The 25,640-nt window shown below is 39.8% G+C and overlaps 1 protein-coding gene across 2 annotated transcripts; it reads right to left on the reverse strand.

The window, feature by feature from the left end:
* Positions 1–8,959: 8,959 nt before the first annotated feature.
* rgl3a (ral guanine nucleotide dissociation stimulator-like 3a) lies at positions 8,960–25,640 on the reverse strand. 2 transcript variants are annotated; one of them, XM_005458564.4, is made up of 18 exons: positions 25,489–25,640; positions 24,544–24,806; positions 18,198–18,478; positions 16,715–16,759; positions 16,395–16,564; positions 15,868–16,013; positions 15,448–15,759; positions 15,235–15,338; positions 15,042–15,126; positions 13,984–14,058; positions 13,321–13,407; positions 13,195–13,227; positions 12,957–13,078; positions 12,768–12,863; positions 12,091–12,226; positions 11,726–11,992; positions 11,360–11,474; positions 8,960–10,876 (listed from the first exon to the last, which is right to left on the reverse strand). In XM_005458564.4, exons 2-18 carry the CDS (start codon positions 24,730–24,732, stop codon positions 10,722–10,724), a joined length of 2,418 nt encoding a protein of 805 aa, XP_005458621.1. In that variant the 5' UTR covers positions 24,733–24,806; positions 25,489–25,640; the 3' UTR covers positions 8,960–10,721. The 2 variants fall into 2 exon arrangements, with proteins under 2 accessions (XP_005458621.1, XP_005458622.1); XM_005458565.3 differs by lacking the exons at positions 24,544–24,806; positions 25,489–25,640 and adding an exon at positions 19,893–20,134.

Below are 25,640 nucleotides of genomic sequence, written 5' to 3' on the forward strand. Positions count from 1 at the left end.
CCCCATGTGTGCACAGCAGCAGTGGCTACATGACCCACGACAACAACTTTGCTAAAATAAAATATGAAAGAAGTTAAAAGTTGTAGTGAGAGGTATATGTGCGTGTTTATGAAAGAGAGTGAGCAAGGGGGTGTTGGCCCTGCTCTGCCTGCAGTGATCAACAGCCCCGGCTGGTTATGTAACTCGGATGCTGCAGTATGTAGGTCAGCAGCGCAGGGAGAGGCAGCGATCGGGTAAGGAAGATGAAGCTCAAGAGTGTGTATTTCAGCTTCCCTGTTGGTATGTGTGGATTTGAATCCCTTTTCCACATAAAGAGAATGTGCACATTTTTAAATGATGCCAAGCTGCTATCCAATACAATCAGAATCAGAAAAATCTTCTTAAAGAGCTGAAATTCACAAGCCAAGAGGAGGAAAGAAGCTTGCTGCTGCGTTGCAGTGAAGACAAATGTACCTACCTTCAAGTCCTCATAAACTTTGAATAGCAAAAGTTTGAATGTTCTAATGCCTATAAAAAAGATTTGAGCATGTCAAATTAAAAAAAGAAAAATACCACCATTATGAGCTAAAAGTCCCTCAAAAAGTCTCGATTTGATTGCAATCGGTTAGAATTTGTTTTTATATAAAATCAATCAGATATTAGCTCGGTTCACAGAAGGGAGTTTGTTGAAGAAACTCTGGAATTCAGCTAATCAATTATTAAACTCTTTGAAGCATGACTAGACATGGTGGCTAGGAGAGTCTCAAGTTCCCTCTCTGAGCATTGTTAGAGCTATTAACATCCTGTGCCTTTTCCTGTTATGATTATTCTAATGATCTGAATTCAGATTTGGGGTTATGATTAGCTGCTGAGAGGCTGTCTGTGAATGAATTTGCAACTTGGAAGTTATACCTTCAAAGTCTTAAATTAAATCAACATAAAAGTGTGATATCAACAAAAAATAGCATATTTCATTTGCAACACAACAAACGGAGCTTAGAGTTGGTACATGCCTGCAGGAAGCCGGAGAGAGAAAAAGGGAGAAAAATGACTCCTCTGTTGAACATGCTTGGTTGGCTGCCGTTCAGGACAGAGTTATGTTGCTTGCCATGACCCATTCAGTCTCTGCTGCCTCTGTCCGCCAGAGCACTGTAAAATAGGTCACTCAATGTATGTGTGTCTAATTCTACAAATGTGTGTAGAACAATGATTTGAGGACTGCCAACTTCAGTGACACACTTTAGCACACACATAGACACCCATCTATATGCACAGCATTTACATCATAGCCTTAAAATAGGACACAAGAAAGTTGTGCACTTCTGAAATGAAAGTAGGCCACAGGGAAGAACTGTGTGCGTGTTGGTATGCGCATGTGTGAGAGATGAATCAGCTCCATGTTATGCAATGCTAAACCACCTATTACCATATCTTGTGCCCTTGTGCTACAGGAAGAAGGCTGTAGGCGTGTTTGTCCAAACGGAGGGTACAGAGAGTCGTACCCTTTCACTCTGACTTCAGCGATGCATCATCTGCCCGTTGAATTTAATGGGCTGTAATTTTGTTTTCCAAAAGCTTAATTCAGTTTTGCTCTTCGATGTTGAATCATGGTCATGATCCGTGGTGGAGCCAAGGTGAAGCCAGGGGTGGCCATGGCTACGACTGACTAACAGCCACGCCAAACAATCAACAATGAAACCCATTACACTGCCAGCTCACTGAGATTTCAGGAGCACTGTGTTGTCTTTAAAAAGAAACTTGGCGAGGGCATTAAATTTCAAGTATGTAGAGCAGAGGTTCACGTCTTTTTTTCGTATTTGTTTCCATGCTACCCCCTGTTTACGCAGATCACAAGATCTGGAAGATATAACTAACGCCACAACTCAACTAGTTACCTCCATCTTTTCCATTTGTCTTTCTTTTTCCATGAGTGCCAGGTGGCACCCTGATCAGTGCATTATTTAATGCTACAATCATATAAACTGTGTAACACTGTGAAATTTGTCCCCATCCTACAGCCAGCTTTGAACTTCCTTCACTGTCCGATGTAGTACGGTAGTTTCATTTCTTTCCCTACACAGATATCCATCCATTCATTCTTTAAACTGCTTATGCATTTCAGCGGGGGGCTGCAGGCTATCCAGCTGTCACACACTGAAAGACAGGGTTACATCCTGGACAGCCCAGCAGTCTGTTGTAGAGTAAATTGTGAGACGTACAAACATTTGTGCTCATGTTCAAACCACGGCCAATTTCAAATCACCAAACATTCAACAATTCCACATTTTGTTAATCAGTTCAGCTTTTCACAAAAAGATTGTTGTGGCAATGGTTTACTCCAACAGGGCACTCATGCCCGATAACAGGAAGTGACCAGAAAAGCATGACAAATCATTTGGCCACTAATGATTTGTCATGCAGAAAAACTGTAATGAATCATCTGTTTATGCTTAACCTCAGCGTAAGTAATGATCTCATCCTGGTCACCCCTATAAAACTGGCTTGGTTCTGCCACTTGTCACAATCCAATTGCAGAAAGGTTTTCCAGAGTAATGAGCATGGGAAATATCCCCAACACTGTTTCTAAGCTCTTAGCTTTTATTTGATCAAAATCTCAGAAATACACTCTTCATGCTCTTTAACCTTTCGTTATTCAGCAGATCTGCACAGTAAAAGATTCACGTTACCTAAGAGAGAAACAGCTCCTGATTCAGTCCAGACATGTTGGCTTCCCACCTAGCTGTTGGAGAGCTCTGACTCAGCCATTATGCATGTCTCTTCCCTGTTTCCACATTAAAAAAAAGGTTCATATTTGTAAGATGTGTGTAGACAATTCAAATATTTTACTGACATCAAAGGAACTCTAACGGTCCTCAAACACGTTGCTTCGAGTCCATAGCTTTAAATCAGAGCTGTTACAGTGCTCCATAAATATTTTAACTGGAACAGCTCTGATCAATAAAGTTAATTAAACACAGAAGAGGAGGCTACCTGCATTTTCAAAGTTTTCTAGTAACAATTTGCAAGACGGCAATAAGGGCTTATGTATTGATTGTAATTAAAACTGGCTCAATACTGATGGGACGTTTAACAGTTTAATATCCCGCAGCGCACCAAGGTGTGTATCTTTTTATCTTTTTTTAATGACCAGTGAAAAACCAAACTTTTCCACTCTTTATCAGTGTGATTTTCTACTTAAACCTTAAACTTTCATTTTGAAACAAGCCCACATGTTTCCTGCTGGTCAGATAGCTGGTGTGTGGATGCATCCAGCTACATGTTAACCAGGTTTGCACACCATGATTAAGACACTCTGGAATGTGATGTTCATCTCTGACGTTCTGGTTTACTGATTCTTGTGTAATTTTTACTGAAGCACATCGCAAAATAAATAGTTTAGCCATGACTGTGAGCATACAGTATAGATGGGGGAAGTAAAACTCACAGTTCCACGTACAGTGACAAATGGTTCTTGGTACACATCCCTTCTAAATCAATATAAATAAGATCTAAGGAGGACAAAGTTACAGCTTAAATTCAAGTTATGCTCACGAGAGCAGGCTTATTTAATAAAGGGAGTATTTTCCACTGATCTGCATGGCAAAGAAGCTATATAGCAAAACAGAAAAAGTGATTTTTTTCAGATTATTTGGAAGATATCCAGTTGATTTGCTTCAAAGTGCCAATTTTCAGATTTATTTGAGAGTACCTTTCCACTCAAAATGACATGACTAGGTCGTATCTCCCATTGCTTTAGAGATTTAATCAAGGTTAGGACAGAGAGGAAAAATAATAACAGACATTCATAGAGGCATGAAAGTATTCAAAATCATGCAGCTGCAAGACTGAAAGAGATTGTAAGCCCTTTGGCACAGCATTTTATATTTCTGCATAAATTCATATCAATTTTTAAACTGATAAAGGGAGCAGAAGTTAAATGAAAACTCCATTATTTGGCATTTCTGTATTGAGGAAATATTAAAAAGCATGTAGACCTCTATGATTAAAAGTTAATTTGATGATAAATTGGAGTCAGGGGGTTTCCCGTTATTGAATGACTCAGGTTTAAGTCTTTTTATTTAAGGAATGGGGAACTATCAAAGCATGATCTTTACAAAGCAAATAAAAGGAATCACTTGAAGTTTTAAAAAGAGACTCTGCGTGCTAATGGATGATGCCACCGTGGGTGAGCGTTTTCCTTATCGCTATCTCAGCTTTTTGAAACCAGATGTCAAAAGAATGGATCTGGCTGTGAAACCGAGGAAGACTACAGGCTAACAGCAGTAGCAGGTTGTCAGTCACAAAGCAGGCTTTCTGGACACTAATAAACTGCAAAATGTTCATGTTGTCTTCAGTATGGCTTCAATGAAGTGAGAACCTAATCTTCAGGAAAGTGTTTTAGTGAGAGCGAGTGAAAGGAGCCAAGGGCTGTTGTACAACTAGACTTTTTTTTGCAGCCCGGGGAATCAGCTTCTTCAGGCCATTAGAAATAATTCAATCAATAATTTAATACATCGATAATTCAATATACAATCAGACAAAGTGGCTATAAATGAAAGAGATTAAAGAGTGTTGTTATCCTCACACAAAGGCAAGGTGTGCAACAGCTTCAGAGGTCATGAAGGAACCCAGGGCAACTTTGAAGAAGCTAAAGGCCTCTTTTATACAGGCTATCATTATATCCACTCTGTGGTGCTGGCGTGAAATTCTAGGCCCAGTTTAGAAAGCTTGTCAACATTTATGAAACAATGAATTCCGAATAATACCAACAATTCCTAAAGGAAAATGTCACAGCGTCCCGGGTCGTTCACCAAGACAGAAACACTTAGCACACACACACACACACACACACACACACACACACGCACCAAGAATACACAGAGAGTTTTGAAACTGTCAAGTAGAAGTCTTGATTTCACTCCACTAAATGTCTTTGAAGGACTTGAGGTGAACAGTTCATTGCAGTAAACCATCAAAGATCACAGAAACTGTCAGTCAGGGTAAATGCCTCCAAGACAACAAAACAGAGGCAGCAAAGGAACCAGAGACACAAAATTGAGTTATTACCAAAAATAATAAAATCTATTGTCCCTGTGTAAAAACAAAGGGAGACATAGACAATTAAAAAAAAATCGATAAAAGAAAAAGCTGAACAAAAGAAACTCAAATACAATCATGACAGAAACATTGGTGCACTGGGGGTCACATCAGACACCAAAAGAAAAGGTTCACATATGTTTGACCCTTATGTAAATGTAATATTGCATCTTTTCTTCTATAAAAGAATCACTGAAAATATTATTTTTGCTTTTTTGTTCAAACGGGTTCTCTTAATGTACTTTTTGCACTTCTGATGATGTTTTAGGTTATGTCCATACATTGTTTTTGTTTTCTTTTGTTGTTGTGAGCTCTTCTAAATTTCTACAGCGTTTGCAAAAAACCTCACAATACAGTGTAGAAAGCTGGCGATGTGATATTTAACCACATAAATGCCCAGTCAGCATTCTACTCACACTCAAACTTTAATGGCGCCCCAGCAGCCCGACAGACTACAAACAACATGTTGGAGCTGGAATCAGTGCGGTAACCTGCAGTCATTTGTAGTTGGTTATTAAGGGATTAACCCCTTTAGATTAGTCTCAGCTATTTTTCCCATCTGTCCACCGTTACAGCACAGACCTGCTGATGCACGAGCTCTGCAGGACGCACGCTTAGACACTAGCAAAGCACACACACACAGGAGAACAAAACAAAAGACGTATTAGAAATATGTCTCCATGAGCATGTGAGCAAATCTTTTCTAACTGACCTACTGTACTGTAAATCTACAATATGTGTGATCATACATGCACGTGCACGCACACACACTGAACACATTTGCTCACGTCACATGCATGCATTCTGCAGACACGCTTATGAAAAATACATGCACACACTAATCTGTGATTAGTTCTTGGTTGTTATTCTCAGCTGAGTGAACAGGAGACATGCAACTCATGTACACGAGAAGGTGGAATCAGTGACGTGTGCTTTGAACACAGCTGTCTCTGTTTAGATTAAATGTATGAGTATGTTACTGTGCTTGTGAGAAACTGTGCATAACTTTTCTTCTTAATGGGATTGTTGTTTAATTTAATTTAAGTTATTTAGCTGATGAAAATATACAAGATGAATATGAAGACCTGGGATTTATTACAGAAAACAGTGCGGTTATACATGTAGATATTTTCTGTGGCTTAGTTCGAAAAAGCCATTAAAGAAAACACTTTACATTATAGTGGATTTAAATGAATGACAGCTTTTCAATTATGTGAGACCCCAACCTGAACAATCCCCTTACATTCTGCATGTCTCCATCACACTTTGGCTTAAGTTAATGAACTGGGTAATTTATTAAGTTAGGTAATAACTACAATACACAAAGGCTCATTAAACCAGATTAGTTTTGGTAGAGTCAGCACCATCGTATGGGCATTTAAATAACTTTTTAAACATATAATGCAGAAAAAATGGTTTGTGCCATTTTAATAGAAAAGTTTATTCATATTTTCATAATGTTTTAAAATATGTAACCACTAAAAAATGCCTTTAAAAAACCAACAAACAAAGCTGATAATTAATCATCAATTTTATTCATTTTCTTTTGTAGATGACAACTTGCAGCATGTATTCTGCTAGATATACACCAAAAAACGTCCAGATAAAACAGTTCGTTGTTAAAATAACAAATTTACAGCATTAGGCACAATTTAGAGTTCTCGCCTGAATGCTTTTCATTCAAGCAACCATATTTGTCCTGTATTGTGACCCAGCAGGACTAATCTGAACTGATATGAAATAATATCCACTCACATGAAGTCACTTTACTATTAGTCACCCTGTCAGCTGATTCCACAATATCTGCAGAATAAGTTCAAATGAGGAAAATGGCCTGAAGTGACCTGCAGAAAATGGACGTCATAAACAATCAATCAGTCTGAGGCGTCAGGGGAAGCGGAGGACAACAAGAAACCAAAAACCACAAGTAAAAAGAAGAAAACGGCTCTGCCCTCAAGAGCCATGTCACTGATTATTTCAGTTCATCTTATTATTCTGCTGCTGCATGTATAAAAGAAAAGGCAGTCTTTGAACATGTTGATACAATTTATACTGTTTTTTCATAGATAAAAGAAAGAGTGTAAGGGAGGAAAAATTTAATCTAAAGTATTGTTAAGCTTGATAAGCAGAGGAGGGAAATATTTTTGATTCACAAACACCTCAGTAGCTCTGAGCTTGATTCTACTGACAGTTCAAAAGGAAATCAGAGCTGTGGCCACAGGCAGCAGAACTGGCCAGACAGGTCGCAACCTCCCACACATCTGTCAGTGTGAACTCTGACCTCCCACACTGCCTAATCAGAGTAAAGGGTGCAGAAGCAGAAGAATGGCCTGCTTGACTAGACTTTCCTCATGTGTTCCTGCTGCTCTTTGGTTGCGGTATTTGGATTTTTTCTAATTTTATTTTTATTTTTATTCCCATTTCAACTCAGTTTCCCATAAAACACTTTAAACAAACTCGTTTTATATCGCATCAAATGCAGGTCATGGCCAAGAAGTGTTTAACTAAAGGGTAAACCAGTTGTTTGCTTTTAAAAGGCGCCAAGCAACGCCTCAAAAGCAGTCTTTGTGACTGTCGCCACCTAGTGGCCGCCTACAACACTTAATTTATCCAGCTGGGTTCCACAGTAACAAAAAGCCTGTCTTCTAGAGCGCTAACCGTCTTCCTTTGTCTCAAAAACAGTAACTTTCCCCCAGTTTAAACACATTTTAAGGTAGTTACATTTTTAACAGCCTATCTCGTTAAAGAAAGCATGAGGGGACATGCATTTAAAGGGCCACTCTAATGTTTTCCTTCTTCTAGCATATATACACTTCACAGCCATTTTATTAGGTACACCTGCTCAAACGCATGTTAACGCAAATATGTAACTAATCAATCCCATGGCAGTATCTCAATGCCTTTAGGAATGTAGACAAGGTCAACATGACGTGCTGAAGTTCAATCTGAGCATCAGAATGGGGAAAAAGTTGATTTAAGCAACTTTGAATGTGGCATGGTTGTTGGTGTCAGATGGGGTGTTCTGTGCATTTCAGAAACTGACAGTCTAGTAGGATTTTACCACACATCCACAGAGAATGGTCAAAAGAAGAAGAAGAAGAAGAAAAATATCCAGGGAATGGTAGTTCTCTGCGAGAAAATGCCTTGTTGATGCCAGAAATGATGGCCAGACTGCTTTGGGTTACAGGGAAGCAACAGTAATTCAAGTAATCGGTCTTTACAACCAGTGTATGCAGAAAAGAATCTCTAAATGAACAAACTGTTGGAGCTCGAAGCTGATGGGTTGTAGCAGCGGAAGACCACACACCACAGCTAAAAACTGAGGCTACAATTCACATGGACACACCAAAACTTAACAATTGCAAATTGAAAAAATGTGGTCTGGTCTGATGAGTCTTGATTTGTGCAGGTCAGAAATTTGTCCAAACAACATGAAAACATGGATCTGTCCTACCTTTAATCATTGGTTCAAGAGAATGGTTCAAACCAGGATTAATGGTTTGAAGAATATTTTCTTGGTACACTTCTTGCCCCTTTGTTCAGTTGCACATTGTTTAAATGTCACAGCATAGTTGAGTATTATTACTGACCATATCTATCTCCTTTTGATCACAGTGTGCCCATCCACTCGTGGCTCCTGTGAGCTGGACAATGTGAAGATGAAGATGACAATTAGTTCATGGCCTCCACAGTCATTAAATCTCAATCCAATATAACACCTGTGAGAAGCGGTGAAGCAGGAAATCTACAGTAACTGCGTGATGTCGTCATTTCAATATGGACCAAATTCTCTCTGCCGTGAATAAAGTCAGACACGAGTGTATCATTTCTTTTGTGTTCAAGGAAGTCACACCATTAAAAATGGAATAAATAAAACAACTGATTACAGTGGCACTATGACAAAAATCATTTTATTAGTGAACATTTAACATCAGTTATTATGAGCAAATGCTTAGATGAAACTTTAAAAAATAAAGAATCTGTTGAAATAAAGTGTTTAAAAAATGTTCATACAGAACTTCTGATGTGCAAAAAAAACGAACAAAGATGAAAACCTGCTAATTCATTTCCTTCATTTAATGCAGCTGCCACTCCTTTTGTTACCAACTTTTCACTTGATTTTTTTTTTTTACAGAAGCTTTAAAGTGAATGGGTGATGCAAAATCCTGCAAAAAACAACCCACCAGTGTGCAAAAGCTAAAAAACAAAACAAAAAATATTTTATGTCGTTCAGTGACTGAAAATTGTTGAACTTGACTTCAATTTTCATCTTAGTCGCATAAAAAATCTGGCTGGTAGTTTTCAGGGGGATTAGCCTCACAGAGTAGCTGTTACCTGCTAATTTAATTCACATGCTAGTTCATCCTTCATTTTCACATACGAGAACCATTTTTCAGATTAATTTCATGCACAGCGATGCATGCAAACTGACTTATTATAGTATGCCTGGTGGTCTATAATTGCCCTGGATTACAGACATAAGCAGCACCTGAATAACAGTTTGGGTAGGGGCAAATGATCTGTGTGATGTCCCATGTAAGCATTAAAACTTGAAACAAATGCCACAATCCAGGCAAGGCCACAGACTATAAACATACATAATGTGAATATTATCTTACTTAAAAAGAGTCCTTCATTTCACCGTAGCAATGAAACATAGAAAAAGAAAAGAGAAATAGCTTTCTTCGATCAAACAGATACAAAATTGAGTTGAGCTTATGAGAACTAAACGTTAACATGATTTCTACAGCACTTCATCAAAGACTAGAAAACATAAAAAAAATACAGACAGGTTTTCACTACATCACCGTAGCTCTAAAAGCTGAATACTGAAACGCTATAAATAATTTTAGATGACAAAATTTCATTAAGTTACGTTAAAATATTTAAATCTTTTACTACAAAACAAATGAATACTTGTTGCAGACACGTCTACATCAGGGTCAGTAGGTGTTGGTCTAAACAGAGCTTCACTCCATCCAGTGCACTCAGCATGAGTAAAATTCGACCCCGATCTGTTTGGGAATCTGTGCTCCTCATCTGAGAGCGAACATCTCATATTTAATCATCCTGACTCACTGTTCTTCACTTTGTTCTGCCGGGTTTGTGAAAGACAGCAGCCCCTGTTGCTCACGCAGCCGAACAGGCTGAGAGAAAAGTGTCATGTGTGCTAAAGTGGTCACAGACAGAAGCCACACAGCAAGTTAATTTTGGGTCATGACACAGGACTGCTTTGTAAGACCAGCTGATCCTGATATGTGTTATCTCCTGCGGTGAAAGCTGAAGAGTTCTTCGTGGCACCAATCCTTGGTGAGATTGCACTTGTTTGTTTGTTACTCAGGTTATTCTTTGCATTCAGTCTTATGTGTATCTGAACACTTCCTTCAAACTTTTTCAAGGAGCACGGAATCGCTCTTGTTCCAGTGCTGCTCTTGATGAATATTAAGCTTCGATGAGAACTTCTCCGGGTTATGTTTCAGTCGAAGTCTGGGAATCTCTGCTCTCGTCTGCTGCTGCATAGTAAGAATCTCATCTTGATGCAAACAGCCACAGATGTGTCTTGGAGTGGTTGGTGCAGATGAACAGGTCCACTCTCTCTCTAAAAAAAAGTGTCCTTCGATCCTTTCATTCAGACCAAATACTTTTCACCTTCCACGGCGGCACCTGGGCAGAGCTCCAGGGCTGGTTGAAGAGCCAAAATTTCTCCCGTGGCTCCTCCAGCGCTGGCGCAGGACAAATTCATAGTTGGCAGTGGGGCACATGGCATAAAACACATTGGCTTTGTCAGGTATCTGGAGCTCTGTGGCAAGAAGAGGAGTAAAGTGCCATTTAGTTTTCCGCATTTGCAAGATTAATGCAGACACTAATTTCCAATAATGTCTACCCTTCAAGTCTATTTAAGAAGTTAAAAGCTATTAAAATATTACAAGAGCAGGAGTTACAATATATATATGTCATCTTGTGCTGAGGCTGATTTACCTTTTAATTTATGGAAAGCTGCAGACTGATGATGGAACATATTATTGCACAAGTCAAAATTTTTCCTGCTTCAGATTAAATATTAGCATGTCGTCTATCTAGTTAATGCAGTGCACAGTTTAAGGTCACATTTCATGATTTATTTACTACTTTCTAGAGGATGCTGTTGTGTTGCAAACAGCTACAAGCAGAGGAGACACAGCATGTACAAACTTTGGGAGTCCTCATTGATATGGGTTCATTCTGTTCTGCGCAGGTTACACCAGCACTCATTTGAATTTAAGTGTGAAGCAAAGATATTCACCTTTTCCGTTTTTGAGCACCTGGTAGAGGCCAAAGTCACTGCAACTGAAGTCCTCCATGTTGTGCTTTTCAAGAGCTCTCTGAATCACCTGAGGTGTGTGCTCCTGACTGGTCAGCTGGAGAGGAAATAACAGAGTCAACACTTCACATCTGTATTGATGCATTTGAAATATGAATGTTGCATTGAACTGTCACCTTAAAAGGAAGCTAAAAACACACCTAACTTTTTCCTTCAACACAAAGGGGGACATGAAAGTTCATCATGTATCCTGACACTACTCTTCTAGTTTCCTAATTTAGAACAAAGTTTGCCAAAAACATTCTAGCTGACCTTTAAAGAGCAGATATACCAGATCACCAGACATACCAGTATGCTCTTATAGATGTTTCCATTGCTGACACACTCCACACTGACCCTGATGATACACGAGTCAGCAACCTGTTTGTTGTAAACAGGCAGCGCAGCCCGAGGAGAGCAGCTGGATGATGATGAGGACGATGGGTCTGGGTTCAGCACCAGAGAGGGGGATGTGAGGTCTGGATGCGAGGAGCTGCAGGAGGATCTAGACAGGGATGGGGAGGAGGACCTGGAGGAGGAGCCTTCTGTGACGTTGTGAAGGGAGCCTGAGAATGACTGAGGGGAGAGAGACGAGGAAAGAATATGAATACGACATTTGTCCCCGGTCACTGTTATACTGTCTGTCTATATCCAGGAGTGTGGAGGTTTCATACCTTTAGTTTGAGTCTGAGGGGGGAGAGCTGAGGCACAGACAGGTCCTCCATGTCTGAACCGCTCGAGCCAGAAGAGGACACACTGATCTGGTCAGCGTGGGTCTTCCTGACGGGGGTGTCGACAGATGTTCTCAACCTGCAAATGCAATTTGAGTTGAGCACTTCTGAGCACTTTAACACTTACAGCTTTCATTCAACCTACTCAAAAAGCTATAAGGAGAATTTAAAGAGTGGCTATTATGATTTTCCTAATTTTGTGTCATATGTATAGTGTAGCAAAAGAGGATACTCATGTTAAACATGACCAACACTTCAAATCACGAGGCCAAAGTATATACAAGTGATCTCTGTGAGCCAAAATCTCAGACTGCAGACTGATCTACATGCTCTATATCAGATCTCTTGTTCTGCTCTTGGCTCCCATGAAGCCTCCTCCACCTGCTTTTTTAAAACCTATTTAACAGGAACAGCCAATCAGAAGAAAGCTGTCTTACAGAGAGAGGCATTAAAACGACTGACTGGTCGTGTGTAAGATAAATAAGGATGACATTCTAAAGTTATGGAGCCAGAAATGAATACACACTTTAACTAAATAATGTCCCCCTAATTAATGTTCAATTAACTAAAACTGTAACCTCTAAAACACCTAAAAATAAACTGACAGACTTTAAACTTACGCAGCGAGCTTCCTTGTGAGCAGATAACTGCTCCATGTGTTGGGAGAGCTGGGGCAGAGGTCAGCTGGAGGCTCCAGTCCACGAGACAGTTCATAGCTACAACAGACAAAAACAAATAAAATAAGGCATGATGGACTTCACCAAAACCTACTTCATAATGTATATGAAGGGGTTTAGTGTGAGTCTCACCTCTCCTGGTCTGTGAGCAGCGTGTGCGTCTGCAGCCAGGTGGCGATACGAGGGTTGACTGGAAAACTGTAGTGAGAACAAGAAGCTTGAAGCTGCCGGATCTGAGAGAGAATCTCAAATTCCTATAAAGGAAACAAAAAAATACAGCAGAGGTTAAAATATAGAACAGAAAGAAGAAGGCGGCATAAAGAAATCTGTCAGTAATTTATGCATGACACCACTAGGAGGCGACACCTACCCGTCTGCGTTTCTCAAAGTTTATGAGGCCACCCTGTGAACAAAAGAGGGAAAAATAAACAACCTGAGTTATTTTGGATCATAGATCCACTGAAGTGCCATAAAGGCAAACAAATAAAGAACTCACGTCCACTGTGTCGTTCAATGCTGTGTCCAGCATGGTGAGGACTGTCAGGTAGGTGCCCAGGTATGGTATCACACCACTGTCGTAGTTCTAAGCACAAAAAAGCCAAATCCATTATTTAAGACTAAGAACATCCCCGCAAAATGAGCAGAAAAACAACATGTGAGATTTTAAAACGTTGATGAGCAGAGCAGAAGGAAACCAGTGGAAATGATATTTAATACATAAGCAGGCACAGAAGCAGAGCAGCAGAGAGAAGAGCATCTCAGTATATAGACATCATGATTATGGGAGTATAAAACATTTTACACATAGCCACACCCAGACTGAGTAAACAAATGGACATGGGAAATGCTACACGCACATCTTGGGTGTATGCATCTCTCCATACATGCAAACATTTGTGTGAGCTGTCAGTGTATTTAAAATTTCCATTAAATATATTTCTATTAAACAAGAAGTGGAACTTAGCAACCTATCTAGAAACTGAGCAGGGAACTAAAATTGAGAACAAGTGATATTTAAGGAAGCTAAATTGATGATGGGGGGAAAAAACAGACCTCTTTCTTTTAGTTTTACCAGCCTGCTTAGTTGACAGATTCACTTTATTTTTTTAGGTGAAATCTGAAATTGAGGAACCAGAAATGATGATGAGTATCCTCTTACCATCTGCCTGGACTCCGAGCAGAGTCGGGGTGATTTATCAGCCGGCATGCCACTGCTGTGTGGGTGAGTCCCATCCTGCAGGAAAATGGAAATTCAGGTTTGCAATGTGAGATGAAAACAAAGTAGGCATGTTATATAATTCTTCCTGTCAGGGTTGAGGGCCTCCTAACAGGGTGCTGTGGGTGTCGGAGGGTACTTCTGAAGAACTCATGTGTTTAAAACTTGCAAACGAGTGTGTGCAGTCAATATATTAATAACCACTGAGTAGGACAAATGCCCAGGGAGTAACTTTTATTTGCAGTTTTATTAGTGTCAGCTAAGAACAATGGGCTTCTCTTTGTCACTGATAAAAGCAGTATCACTGAATACACTCTCGTATCAGTTTCTTTCCACAGGGAAAGGCTCTCAGAACAAAAAGCAAAGTGGTAAGTGAACTGGACACACCTTTAGACTTCTGAATTAAATTCAGAAGAATATATGACTCAACCATCGAAAAGGACAAAGTAATTAATGAACAATAACAGGCCACTTGACAGGACTTCTCTATGAAGTTTCTCTATGAAATGATTAAGGACCTCCTTTGAAACATTTTAGTTTGAAAATGTGATCACGGAGCTGTGTGAGAATTCATGTGACTGTACTGGTATTCATGGCTGGAATCTTAAGTAGCAGTACACTCTCTAGGCAAGTTTTAAAAGGTGTTTCTCTGTCAATGTTTGTTTGTCAGGTTTTAATTTACCATGGTTTACATTTATCATCATCTAGCTGTAATTACAGACCCGAAAGGCACATATACAAGTAAAGCAGGTTTTATGAGAACTCAAACAAGGCTCTTGTTGTACATTCCAGGAAGAATCCTGGTAATGTCTTCCTGCAGTGCATTCATTATTGTATTCCTTGATTCTCTGAGGACTGAGCTCAAGATACAGATATCCCGAAGGCAGTACAGTTCTGACTATTTCAAGAACTGGTACACTTGGTACTAATAACAGCTTTCTTCCCTCATCTTGAGTCCACGTTCTCCCACATGTGTATGTGTAGAAAATACATGTAGTTACCTCCACCAGGATCTCCCTGTTGGTCAGCACACAGTTCTCATCAGGAAAAGTCTCACAAAGGTGGTCAAAGGTGGCCATGCTTTCCCTGAAAACCAAAAATATTTATTACATAAAGATAGTTTCTTTTTTCTGCAGTAGTATATTCTTCGTTTGCGTGAAACAACCCTGTAATATAAATGAAATATTTGCTGACCTGCTGACAGCAGCCCATGTCTTTTTGAGGCGATACACAGCATTGGATTGCAGGGCTGAAAGGATGGCCCTTAAAGAAGAGAAGTTCTTCAGCTCTCTGCACTCCTGCACAGATACAATAAGATTGTTAGGCCTGTTCGTGTCTTTCTTGTGTCCTCATTTTGTTTGTCGATGGAAACTTTTAGTTAATCTCAAAATATTTTATGATACAAACCTGTGCAACAGCGATCCACCTCTCGATGACGCGTGCTCTGTGACATGGGCTGGTGCGCAAGATGCAAGGTGAGCTCGGAGCAGAGGAGGGGTACAGGAAGTTAGAGGACAAAGAAGGTGACAAGCCAGGAGAGGAAGTGGAAGGGAGGTGCGGGGATGTGCAGAGGAGTGAGGTGATGACACGGTTGGTGACAGCGTTAAACTGGGAGATGGTGGCGCGGACCGTTGGTGCAAGGTTTCGGTTTTCTTTTTTGTCACGTTGGGACCAGACACAGCCCAGGCAGTGGAAAGGCTCCACTTTGACAAACAGGTCCTGGGGGAAATAAATGTCGCAAGACAGGAAAAAATTAATGAGAAAAAAACCCCTCCCACAATCAATCGAGAAACACAGAACTTCATTTTTTTATAAAATGAAACCTACAGCGTCCAGTCTGGTCAGCTGCTCGGCCACTTCCCTCATGGGGAAGTCCATAAAGTTGTATTTGTCTTCATTCTTAGTGGACATCTCGGCTTCATCTACCTGCTGTTGTGATTCACTGCTGTGCTCTGACGCAGGCTGGCCGCAATCTGTCAAATACGCCAAATCATAAATGACATTAAAACGTGCAGCTCAATGCACACGTGAAGGAAAACACTCATGAACCTGCGGCGGTATTTGTAAATAAGGAGAGCTGTTTCAGATGCTGTAAAAATGACATTGTAAAAATCAACAGACCAGTGAGGTCATTGAAATAAGAATCTTACAAGTAGCTTCCTTCTTTTAGATGAATAGCCAAGATTAGATTATTAGAAGTAAATAGGCTTAATCTGGACCTGTAAATTAAATGATTTATTGTTGATATAAGGTCTTGAATATCAGGTTATACTAAATTCTTCTGATGAAAACTGATTCACACGTGTTAAATCTATCCTGCCCTGACATTATGTATCTGTTTTTTGTCTTTTTACCTTGTTCCTGGAGCCTCTTGAGCAGGCCCTCTGCGTGATGAACCAAATGTCTGAAGCAGAGGCGATGCTGCATGTGGACACACAACGTCCGGAGAGCCTGGTACTGAGGGGGCTCATTGAAGTCTTCGCTGTATTCCTCTAGCCAAAGCCGGATCACTGGGACCAAGGTACTACAGGAGATTCATGGGAGATGATGATTACTGTTAATTTTACTCCACAAGGTTAGTTTACATGAGACTTGATGATATCTGAGGAACATGTGCATAATTTACAACAGATAAACTAAAAAAACCCCAGCTGTAATTGTTTTTTGTACTCACCTGTTCGCGTTCAGCGAGTTATCCAGGTTTGTGACCGAGTCATTTCTGTGATCGGAAAGGGAAACACGATTATGTATTATCACCACAGAAAAGGACAACATGGTGAGCGAATGATGACAGAATAAATCCTGTAAACAAGGAAAGTCCCAGGGTTGCACCTTAACAACTGTTCATCCTGTGGAAATGTCCTGCAACACTCTGAATCCCTGTAGACACACCGTGTCCTTGTTACAGAGTGTAAACAGATAAATGCCCCCCATGGTGTTTAATAATGATATGCGTGCAGTAAAACTGGAGAATGGTGCCATGTTGTCGCATGTGCAGGAAGTTTTATAACAGGATCCTGTCCCTTTATTGCATGAAAGCAGGGCACAAAACAGAACTTTAAGAACCTTAGTGGTCACGCCACAGGAGCAAGTCAAAGACCGTGTAAGTTAGATAAATTAATTCAACCCAACTTGTGCAGTTATAATATAGTTCTTTAAGAAGTTTTACAACAGCAGCAAAAGGCCACATCCTGTACAAAATTCTGTAAGGCAAAAAGAGGGAAAACACAATTCAGAGTTTGTTCTGATGGTGATCGCTTCTAAGAAATTTCCCAGGAAACCTTTTGCCACCAGCACTGCAGTCATGAGGGCGACTGTTTGACAAATAATATATGAACTCCACACTAGTGGTCACAGATCCATACATGATGTAATTGGCAAAGTTGAGTTAGAAAGAAAAGACAGAAATCAAAGTTTTTTTGAGCTGTGTTTGTTTTATAACTTTAGAACATCCTATTCTCCTCCTAATAGAAATTAGGAGGAGAATAGAATAATTTCTATTATCATCGTAACACATTGGTGTATACGCAACCTCGAAATATGTACTTTGCAAAAGATTCCTGAAGGTATTTCCCGAGGCAAAATCAATAAGGTAACTGTAAATAGTTGCTGGGTGTGGAGGGTGTAGCCATGATCGTTTCACAATGGAACAAAGCTCGAGACTGCTTTGTTTAGTTCATGACGATAATACCTGTCATAGAAACCTGCCTCACGTCAACACAGGTTTGCTCTGCGAGTAGCTGAGGCGATGTAAACAGGCTGTCAAACTGCTGTGTCCTTTGGAAATTGATTTGTGCACTGGGCATGCTGTAAAACCTGGTTATTACGCATGCGCTCCACTTTCATTTGTAGGCAGTGATGACCTTTTTAAAAGCAGCACACAGTGGAGTGGAATAATAAATAAATGTCAATAAGTTAGAAGGCAATTATTAAAGCCTTCTTATCTGTGTGGCTTCTGATAAGGAGCGATGATTAGGGCTTAGCTGATTTCGTCTTTCAAATGGTCCATTTCACAAAAAGTTAAGGCCTTCATCAGACTCCAGCTGTGTACATTTATACATGTTAAATCAAGCAGCAAAATGAGCTCATATACGGGCTTACACACCAGCTGACTGCACCCTCATGCTTTCTGTTAACACAAGTCTACAAAATCTCACCTCTGAAACAGCAGCTCGATGAGGGTGCTGGTGGAGGTGAAGGCCCTGTAGGTGGAGAGGAACACTTGGATGAAGTCGGACTCCCTTTTCTCAGGGTCCAGCAGGTGGGTGACCAGACGCTCCAGGGTAGCCGCCTTCAGCCTGCGCACCTTCACCGTGTGGTACTGGACGAAGCTCATTGGAAGCTCTCCCGTGGTCGAGGTCGGCACAGGCTCCCTGCGTAGCGTGATCCCAAACACTGCCCCGTCCTCCTCCTCCTCGCCCCACTCCTGAACCGGGTCCTGCAGGAGAAAATTCAGGTCATGATTGGGCAAATCTGGACCTAGCACATGAAATTGATTCTCTCCTGTGTTCTGCTCTGGTCTTTGCGGTATTGCAGAGCCCCCGGAATTCATTCAATGTATAAGAGAGAATAAGAAAATGTGATCTAAATTTATGTAAAGCCTTGCAATACGCAGATGATTGTTTCCAAATGAACTTAAATTACATAATTTTATTTAAAAAGACTGAACTCTGCTTCGATTAAACTCACTGTTGACATATACACATACACACACACCTAGTGACCGATGACAGAATTTTTTTTTTTTACTGACGTATTTGTTTATGCCAACAAACATGGGGATGATTCATTGCACCTGACATGCTTAACTACAATTTGATGAGGAATTTGAAAGTCTATTTTATTCTGAGTTAGGTACACCCTCATATTTCCTCCTCCAAAACTTTAGAGAAATAGTCAGACGTAATAGGAAAAAAAAGGGCCATTGGTTTATTTTTATGCGTGGCACAAAATTATGAAATTGTGTAATGGAAAGATTAACTTAAAGCTTATTTTAACATCAGATCTGAGAAAACTCCAGATGCCTCTAGATTAATGACAAACAACAACATTATAACACCTTTGACAGTCAAACAACGATGATTTTTTAAGAGCATGAAAACTTACCACTTTTACTCAAAAAGAAATCTAAACAGACCCCTGATCAGCTGAATTATTAATTATATAAACTATCAAAGACATGTGAGATCGGGCAGCGAAACTGCAGAGCAACTCTCACAAATAATTATAAATGAAGAAAAGACAACAATACTTACTTGATCTAGCTTAAACTGATCCAGCAGCCCTTCAAACTAACAACTACAACCCCAAATAGATGGTGTTATACAAAGCCACAGACATTAGACAGCAACTGGGCTCCAAACCCCACAGGCAATGTTTAAAACAGAACAAAAAGGCGGCGCACAAATCTCTTTACAGAAAGCATAAAGAGTGACTAGTTTAAGCAAAAGATACATGGAGGTTTAAAACAATCTCAAACTTGCCATTATAGCTGGGTGTCACCTCATCTACTAATACTCACAGACCTGAAATGAGGCTCGCTGACCCCGCTGGTAAACAAGTGTTATTTTGCGCATGCATGACAATAGGAGCAGAGCACTCTTTCAAATACCTGACACCACATGACAGAAACCAGTGTGCAAAACACACTGTGACACCAGCGCATACTCAACAGTGAATGGAACTTTTATATTTTCCCTGCACACTAGAGAATCACGATTGAGTTCACATGAAGCTGACAACAAATGAAAACAACCAAGAATGAAAACACTGCAGTCAGATTCATGCGTTAACTTATAACTAATGCATGCCAGAAAGCAGATTTGGAATTAGCGATAGTTCATTTGACCTACCATGGATAAGTGCCATTTTCCCATCTTTATCCTGCTCTTGGGGTAAATAAGTCCTGTGTGTAAACTCTCGTGGCAGTGGATATTTAAGGATTCAATCACGTCCTTCGACACTTGGCTTGAGTCTGAAGTAAACTTGACACTTTCATCCTTCATAAATAATATAGCCAAAATTTCTCTTTAAAAAATAATAAATAAATACAAAGATATGCGAGCACAACTTTCCAAACCGTGGCTTAACTAGAATGATGTCTGGACGCGTAAAAGGAATAGGAGTTATTTCGGTGGGCGGAGCTAATGAACAGGTGTGGGCCGGCTCAACACAAACAACCAATAAGATTAGGCGAATAAATAGCATCAGATGCTATCGTGCATATTTTAAGCCTGAGGTTGTGACTGGAAATTTGTTACTGATACTCGCAATACTGTAAAGGTTTCCAGTGCTGTTATCACAGCAGCATCAGCAGAGTAATATGATGCTGTTTACGTGTGACATCAGGAAGTAAGGACCCCATCTTTCCGTCTGTCTGGCTACTTGTTAAACCCTGGAACCTCAAACTGAAAGCCACTCAAGTAAAACAATAAAAGAGTCACAAAGACATAATTACCCGAATGGTATTAAATTGTTCTGTATTTATAGAGTTTACTGTCTGAGTTTCCAGATCTCCAAAGTACATCTGTCGAATAAAAATATAAAAGTACATCTTCTCATGAGAAATAAAGTGGAGTAACAATAGTCTTAAAAAAAAACAACTGCTAGAATTTACAGCGAGAGTTGCTGTGAATTGTCGTGGCATAAATAATTATCTATGAGAACTTGTTTTTGCATGAAACTTCTGTAACGATTTCATATTCTATCACCGATGTGAGTTTGACTCTTTCAAAGAGTTTAGACGAACCCAGCACATCCATTACAGGTAAAGTCTGTGACTTCTAGTGTCAGAGATATCACATTTTGTCATGGGTTTGGCATGTTTGCTGGTCATAAATTTAGCCTCACCTCCCTCACTGAAGCCACCATGATGTTGTTATGGTCCTGCACCCTTCCTAGAACGGGAAGCTTGACTGTCTACAGTGCCATTTGAGTGTTAGTACCAGACACATAATGCAATGTGACGGCTTACAAAATGTGTGGTAATGGTATGTCTATATGTTTTAAAATAACTAATAAGTATAAGTAAGTATTTGGAAATGTTCATATTTCAATGACATAAAACTCTATGGAGACAATCATAATCGGACACTACTGTGACATCTGCTGGCCATGTTATACATAGTAAACAATGGACTTGATGAAACCTTAATTTCCTTAACTATCATCTTTTTCAATATTTCTTGTCATATATTGGATTCTGATGCACGGTTACAAGAAATATTTTGAGATGGATGCAGATGATCTGTTGCGACAGCCCCTGAAGGGAGCAGTACATTTGTGTTTATGCCTGGCCAAAACCTCACACTCTAAAATTTAATTGGGCAGCTTTTTGATTTCAGTGTTTCGAACAGCATTACAAAATGCCACATTATTTATTATTTTCTAGACGTGCATTAAGTGTTTTGCCAAGATCTTGTACTGATGATATAGGAGTCAGACCACTGTCTAAAGTCTTCTCCAGCATGTCCCAAAGACACTCATTTAGGTTAAGGTGCAGAGCCTGTGCCACCGGGGAACTAAAAAAAAAAAAATCCATCTATTCATCCATCCATCTTCATCCGCTTTATCCGAGGCCGGGTCGTGGGGGCAGCAGCCTAAGCAGAGAAGCCCAGACCTCCCTCTCCCCAGCCACCTCCTCCAGCTTATCCGGGAGAACACCAAGGCGTTCCCAGGCCAGCCGAGAGATATAATCTGTCCAGCGTGTCCTGGGTCTGCCCCGGGGCCTCCTCCCGGTGGGACATGCCCGGAACACCTCACCCAGGAGGCGCCCAGGAGACATCCTTGTCAGATGCCCGAACCACCTCAGCTGGCTCAAAAAAAAATCCACTGATAGAAAAACTTTGGTATATTCAGGCAGGGCTGATTTAATATTAAAGACCTGACTAACTGAAGCAAACACATCATAATACTGCCCCCACAGGCTTGTACAGCAGATGCTATTCATAAGGGGGAAAACCTCATTCAGCTCAGTTCTTATCCTGATGGGCCAGTCACACTGGAACAGGATAAATGTGGAGTCATCTGACCATTTGACCTTTCTGTTGCTCCAGAGTCCAGTCCCTAGCAAAGTGAAAATCTTTCCCGCCAAACAGCCTCTCTGATAAGTGGTTTTCTTAAAGCTAAACAGCTGTTTACCCCCAGTCCGTTTAGTTTGCTGTGAGCTCTACAGTTTATTTTATGGTCTGATTGGTTTTCTGATTGATGCCGGCTTAAAATCTGACACTTCTGAAACAGACGATCATCTCTTCCACAACAACAGGAGGCAGCTTCTGAAATTGTGGTTTAAAAATATTTTTTAAAAATGTTTAAAAAGTTAGTCACTGCATCAGTCAGGGTTAACTAACCAGTTCCCACCTGAAGAATGTTAATCACTGCAGTAATTATTTAATGGAAGCCTCCCACCAATTTAAAAACAAATGATGACTTCTTGTTGGCCACCTACGTATGTGTAGGTGTGTATGGATCTGCATTCATATATAAGAATGTACATATATTTTTATTTTCCTTTTCTTATTCTTACTTGTTTTTTGTTTTCTTGACAATAAAGGCATCCAATTCGAGATAAACAGGGATTGTTTTGAACTGTGAATCATATAGACTCCAGTAGATATAGAGCTGTAAATAGACATAAGCGCTCCTTTTAAACAGGCCCAGGTGCTTTCCACTTGCTTCATCTTCTTTGAGGAAATATTATTTTTTTGATTTTGGAAAATGTTAAGGGAAGATTGATCTTGCAAATGCAAACCTAATTCTAGGCCAGTGTGAGCAAACTAGAAACAATGCAGTCACACCATAAAAGAATCTGGTCAGGACAGTTTTTTCCCAAGAGCTTAATGTAGTGTTAAAGGCATGACATACCACAAAGACAGGTCGTAGTTCTAAAAATATGTGTGCGACTTAAAAAAGGTACAAAACAGCGATAGGCATCAACATATTAAAACCAAAGAAATTCTTTCATATACATTTGGAGACAAACTGACAAATAAGCAAAACACAAGCTTAGCAGATGGAGCATCTTCAGTCAGGCTTCAGTCACTGATCATTAAGCCCAAAAGGAAGAATGAGCTTTTTGTTTGCCTAATGAGTTTCATTCTCATTCACTCTCCATGTTTCACAAAGCCATCCTCTATTTCGAAAGAGGCTACACAAAAGTGTGGAGAAACAGAGGAAAGGGAGACCTCAATTACTTCTAATTAGACACATGAAATGGTGATGTGATGGCAGGCAGGCAACAAGTAAAACCCAGCCTACAAGAAAAAGCCAGAACATCTCAGTTAACGATGACTGCTGTGAAAAACACACATGATCAAAAGGCTTTTTATTTGGTCTGAAATGTGATATACTTTCTGGAGAGTCTAATGCACTGTAGTTCTTCCTTAGTTTTACTAAAAGGCTATTGTTACTGATGGCGTCATGACTGTAAAAACAACGGAACAATAGCTGAACTCACCCCACCCACCCACAAACACACACACACGAACACACACACACGAACACGCACACACACAGGACACAGGATTTTTATCCTGAATTAAGAATCATTTTTTAAGTAATCAGTTTAAAAATATTATATTTGACTTCTTTTTTAGATATCAGTAAGTTCTTGCTTTCCAGTTTTTCCCGGGATCCATGATAGTCAGAAGGAATATTAGGTTTGGTTGTTGGCAACATTAGCCTGAGCTATAGGAGCCTGTAACAGGCACCTTCTATTAATGTTTCACAATGATTCAAAGAAAAATGAACCTTTAATGAAAAATAATTAATTCCAGTTTTAACTGATGGATCAAACTTTGCATAAATAACTTCCTTTCTTCTCTAGAAATTGAATATATTTTGCTGGTTACACAAAACAAAGAATATGAAGAAACTAAAGTCTCCTGAGAGTGAACGGTGCTTTTCTAAAACATATTTTGCTAAATGGTGTGAACTATCTCAACAGTTAATCATTAATGAAAAGTCTTTCAGACCATTGTTTTTATCAGCTGTTGAGTTATTACATAAACTGGCAGGGCTGGCAGGGCCTTGCCACTACACCGCACACTTTAGCAATAATGGACTGTAAGGGCTTTTACAGCTCAGTGCAACTTTGTGATTGCAGAATCTATCAAATGTTATATGTAATTCATTTATTTATGTTGTGCACTGATTTCATTTACTATTGCTTACAATCCAAATCTCAGTCAAATAAAAGTTGAATAAAGGCATATAAATCTCAAATTCGTTATAGATTATAGCTAATGTAATATTCTAGTCAGTCATATTATATAGAAATCACACCTTGTATTTTCTATTTAAAATAAACTGCATTTTTGAACTGGGATTACTGATGTTTTGGCTTAGCTGCACCATTACCTTTCAGGAGGTTCACCTGAACTATTTAGATGAAAATGTAAAACACAGTTGTTGACAGTGCACCAAGAATAGCACCCCAGTGTTGCATAAAGCTGAGCGTGACACACCAGCCTTTTCTCAACATTGCTACAAAAACTCCAAACTCACCTCACACTGTCCATCAGTGTCCAGAAACTGGAAACTCCTCAGCCACACTCCGGGCTCCGTGTTCATGTGAACGCCCATGCACTGACTCTGCCTGAGCCAAAGCAGCCTCTTCATCCTGCCAACCCTGCTGCGGAGGCTGCGGGGTTCCCCGGCATCACTGCCTCCACACACAGGCAGGATGGTCCTCATCTTTTCGCTCTGTGCTGGTCACGCTACAAGCCCACGCACACCTCGTCAGACCTCTCCCACACCTGATGCCTCATCTGTGTCAGGGAGGAGAGCGTGAAAACAACCACCCCACATTTACAGTCATTTAAAGTTTATTCCAGAGCAGCTAACACTGTAATACTGCTTAATACCTCTGATATCCAGTTATATGAAAATCTATTAAACAGACCAGTGCTAAAAACTGGAATAACTGTAGCTGAATAAAATCATATTCAGCAGAACTCAGCACTGCACTATGACATAAAACATTTTAATTTGATTAATTCACTTCTTAATGAAATACATCTATCTGTTCTTCTTTCTATAGCATAAAAAACAGAAAGAGCTATAAAAAAGCATTAAGATATGGGGGATTTATCTTGAATTAATTTAAGTTTAATAAAATGAAACTGACTCAATACTGCCAGTGTTTGCTTTGTAAAATGACACTGCTTACATTTTTGGAGTCATACTGGGTTTTTAAAAACTGTCTATCTTCTATTAAAAAGGCTTTTAATGGGAACATAAACCAATAAACAAAAACATGAACACTGAGTGACCTATTACTTTAAATTTGACCATTCAATATTTCTCTAACAAGGTACAAAATTCACATATTGAAACACCTGCAAGATGCAGAAAATGCGTTGGCCACAGCATCTCCAAGAAAAATCTTCATCAGTCTGATATTAAATACGATCACATCTACACAAAGCAAAGAAAACAACAGTCACTTACTGCTTCTCGGTAATCCTTGTTCAGAGCTGCTTGTCCAACCAGAATACTCATTTAGAGCAGTGTGAAACTTGGAAGGAAGAGACTCTGGTATTTATCACCGAGGGCTGATTGTTCTTTGTGTTTGTGGGTGGATGATGCCCTGCGCATGTACG

Source organism: Oreochromis niloticus, linkage group LG6 (genome assembly GCF_001858045.2).
Source record: "Oreochromis niloticus isolate F11D_XX linkage group LG6, O_niloticus_UMD_NMBU, whole genome shotgun sequence".
In the NCBI taxonomy this organism is placed as follows: Eukaryota; Metazoa; Chordata; class Actinopteri; order Cichliformes; family Cichlidae; genus Oreochromis; species Oreochromis niloticus.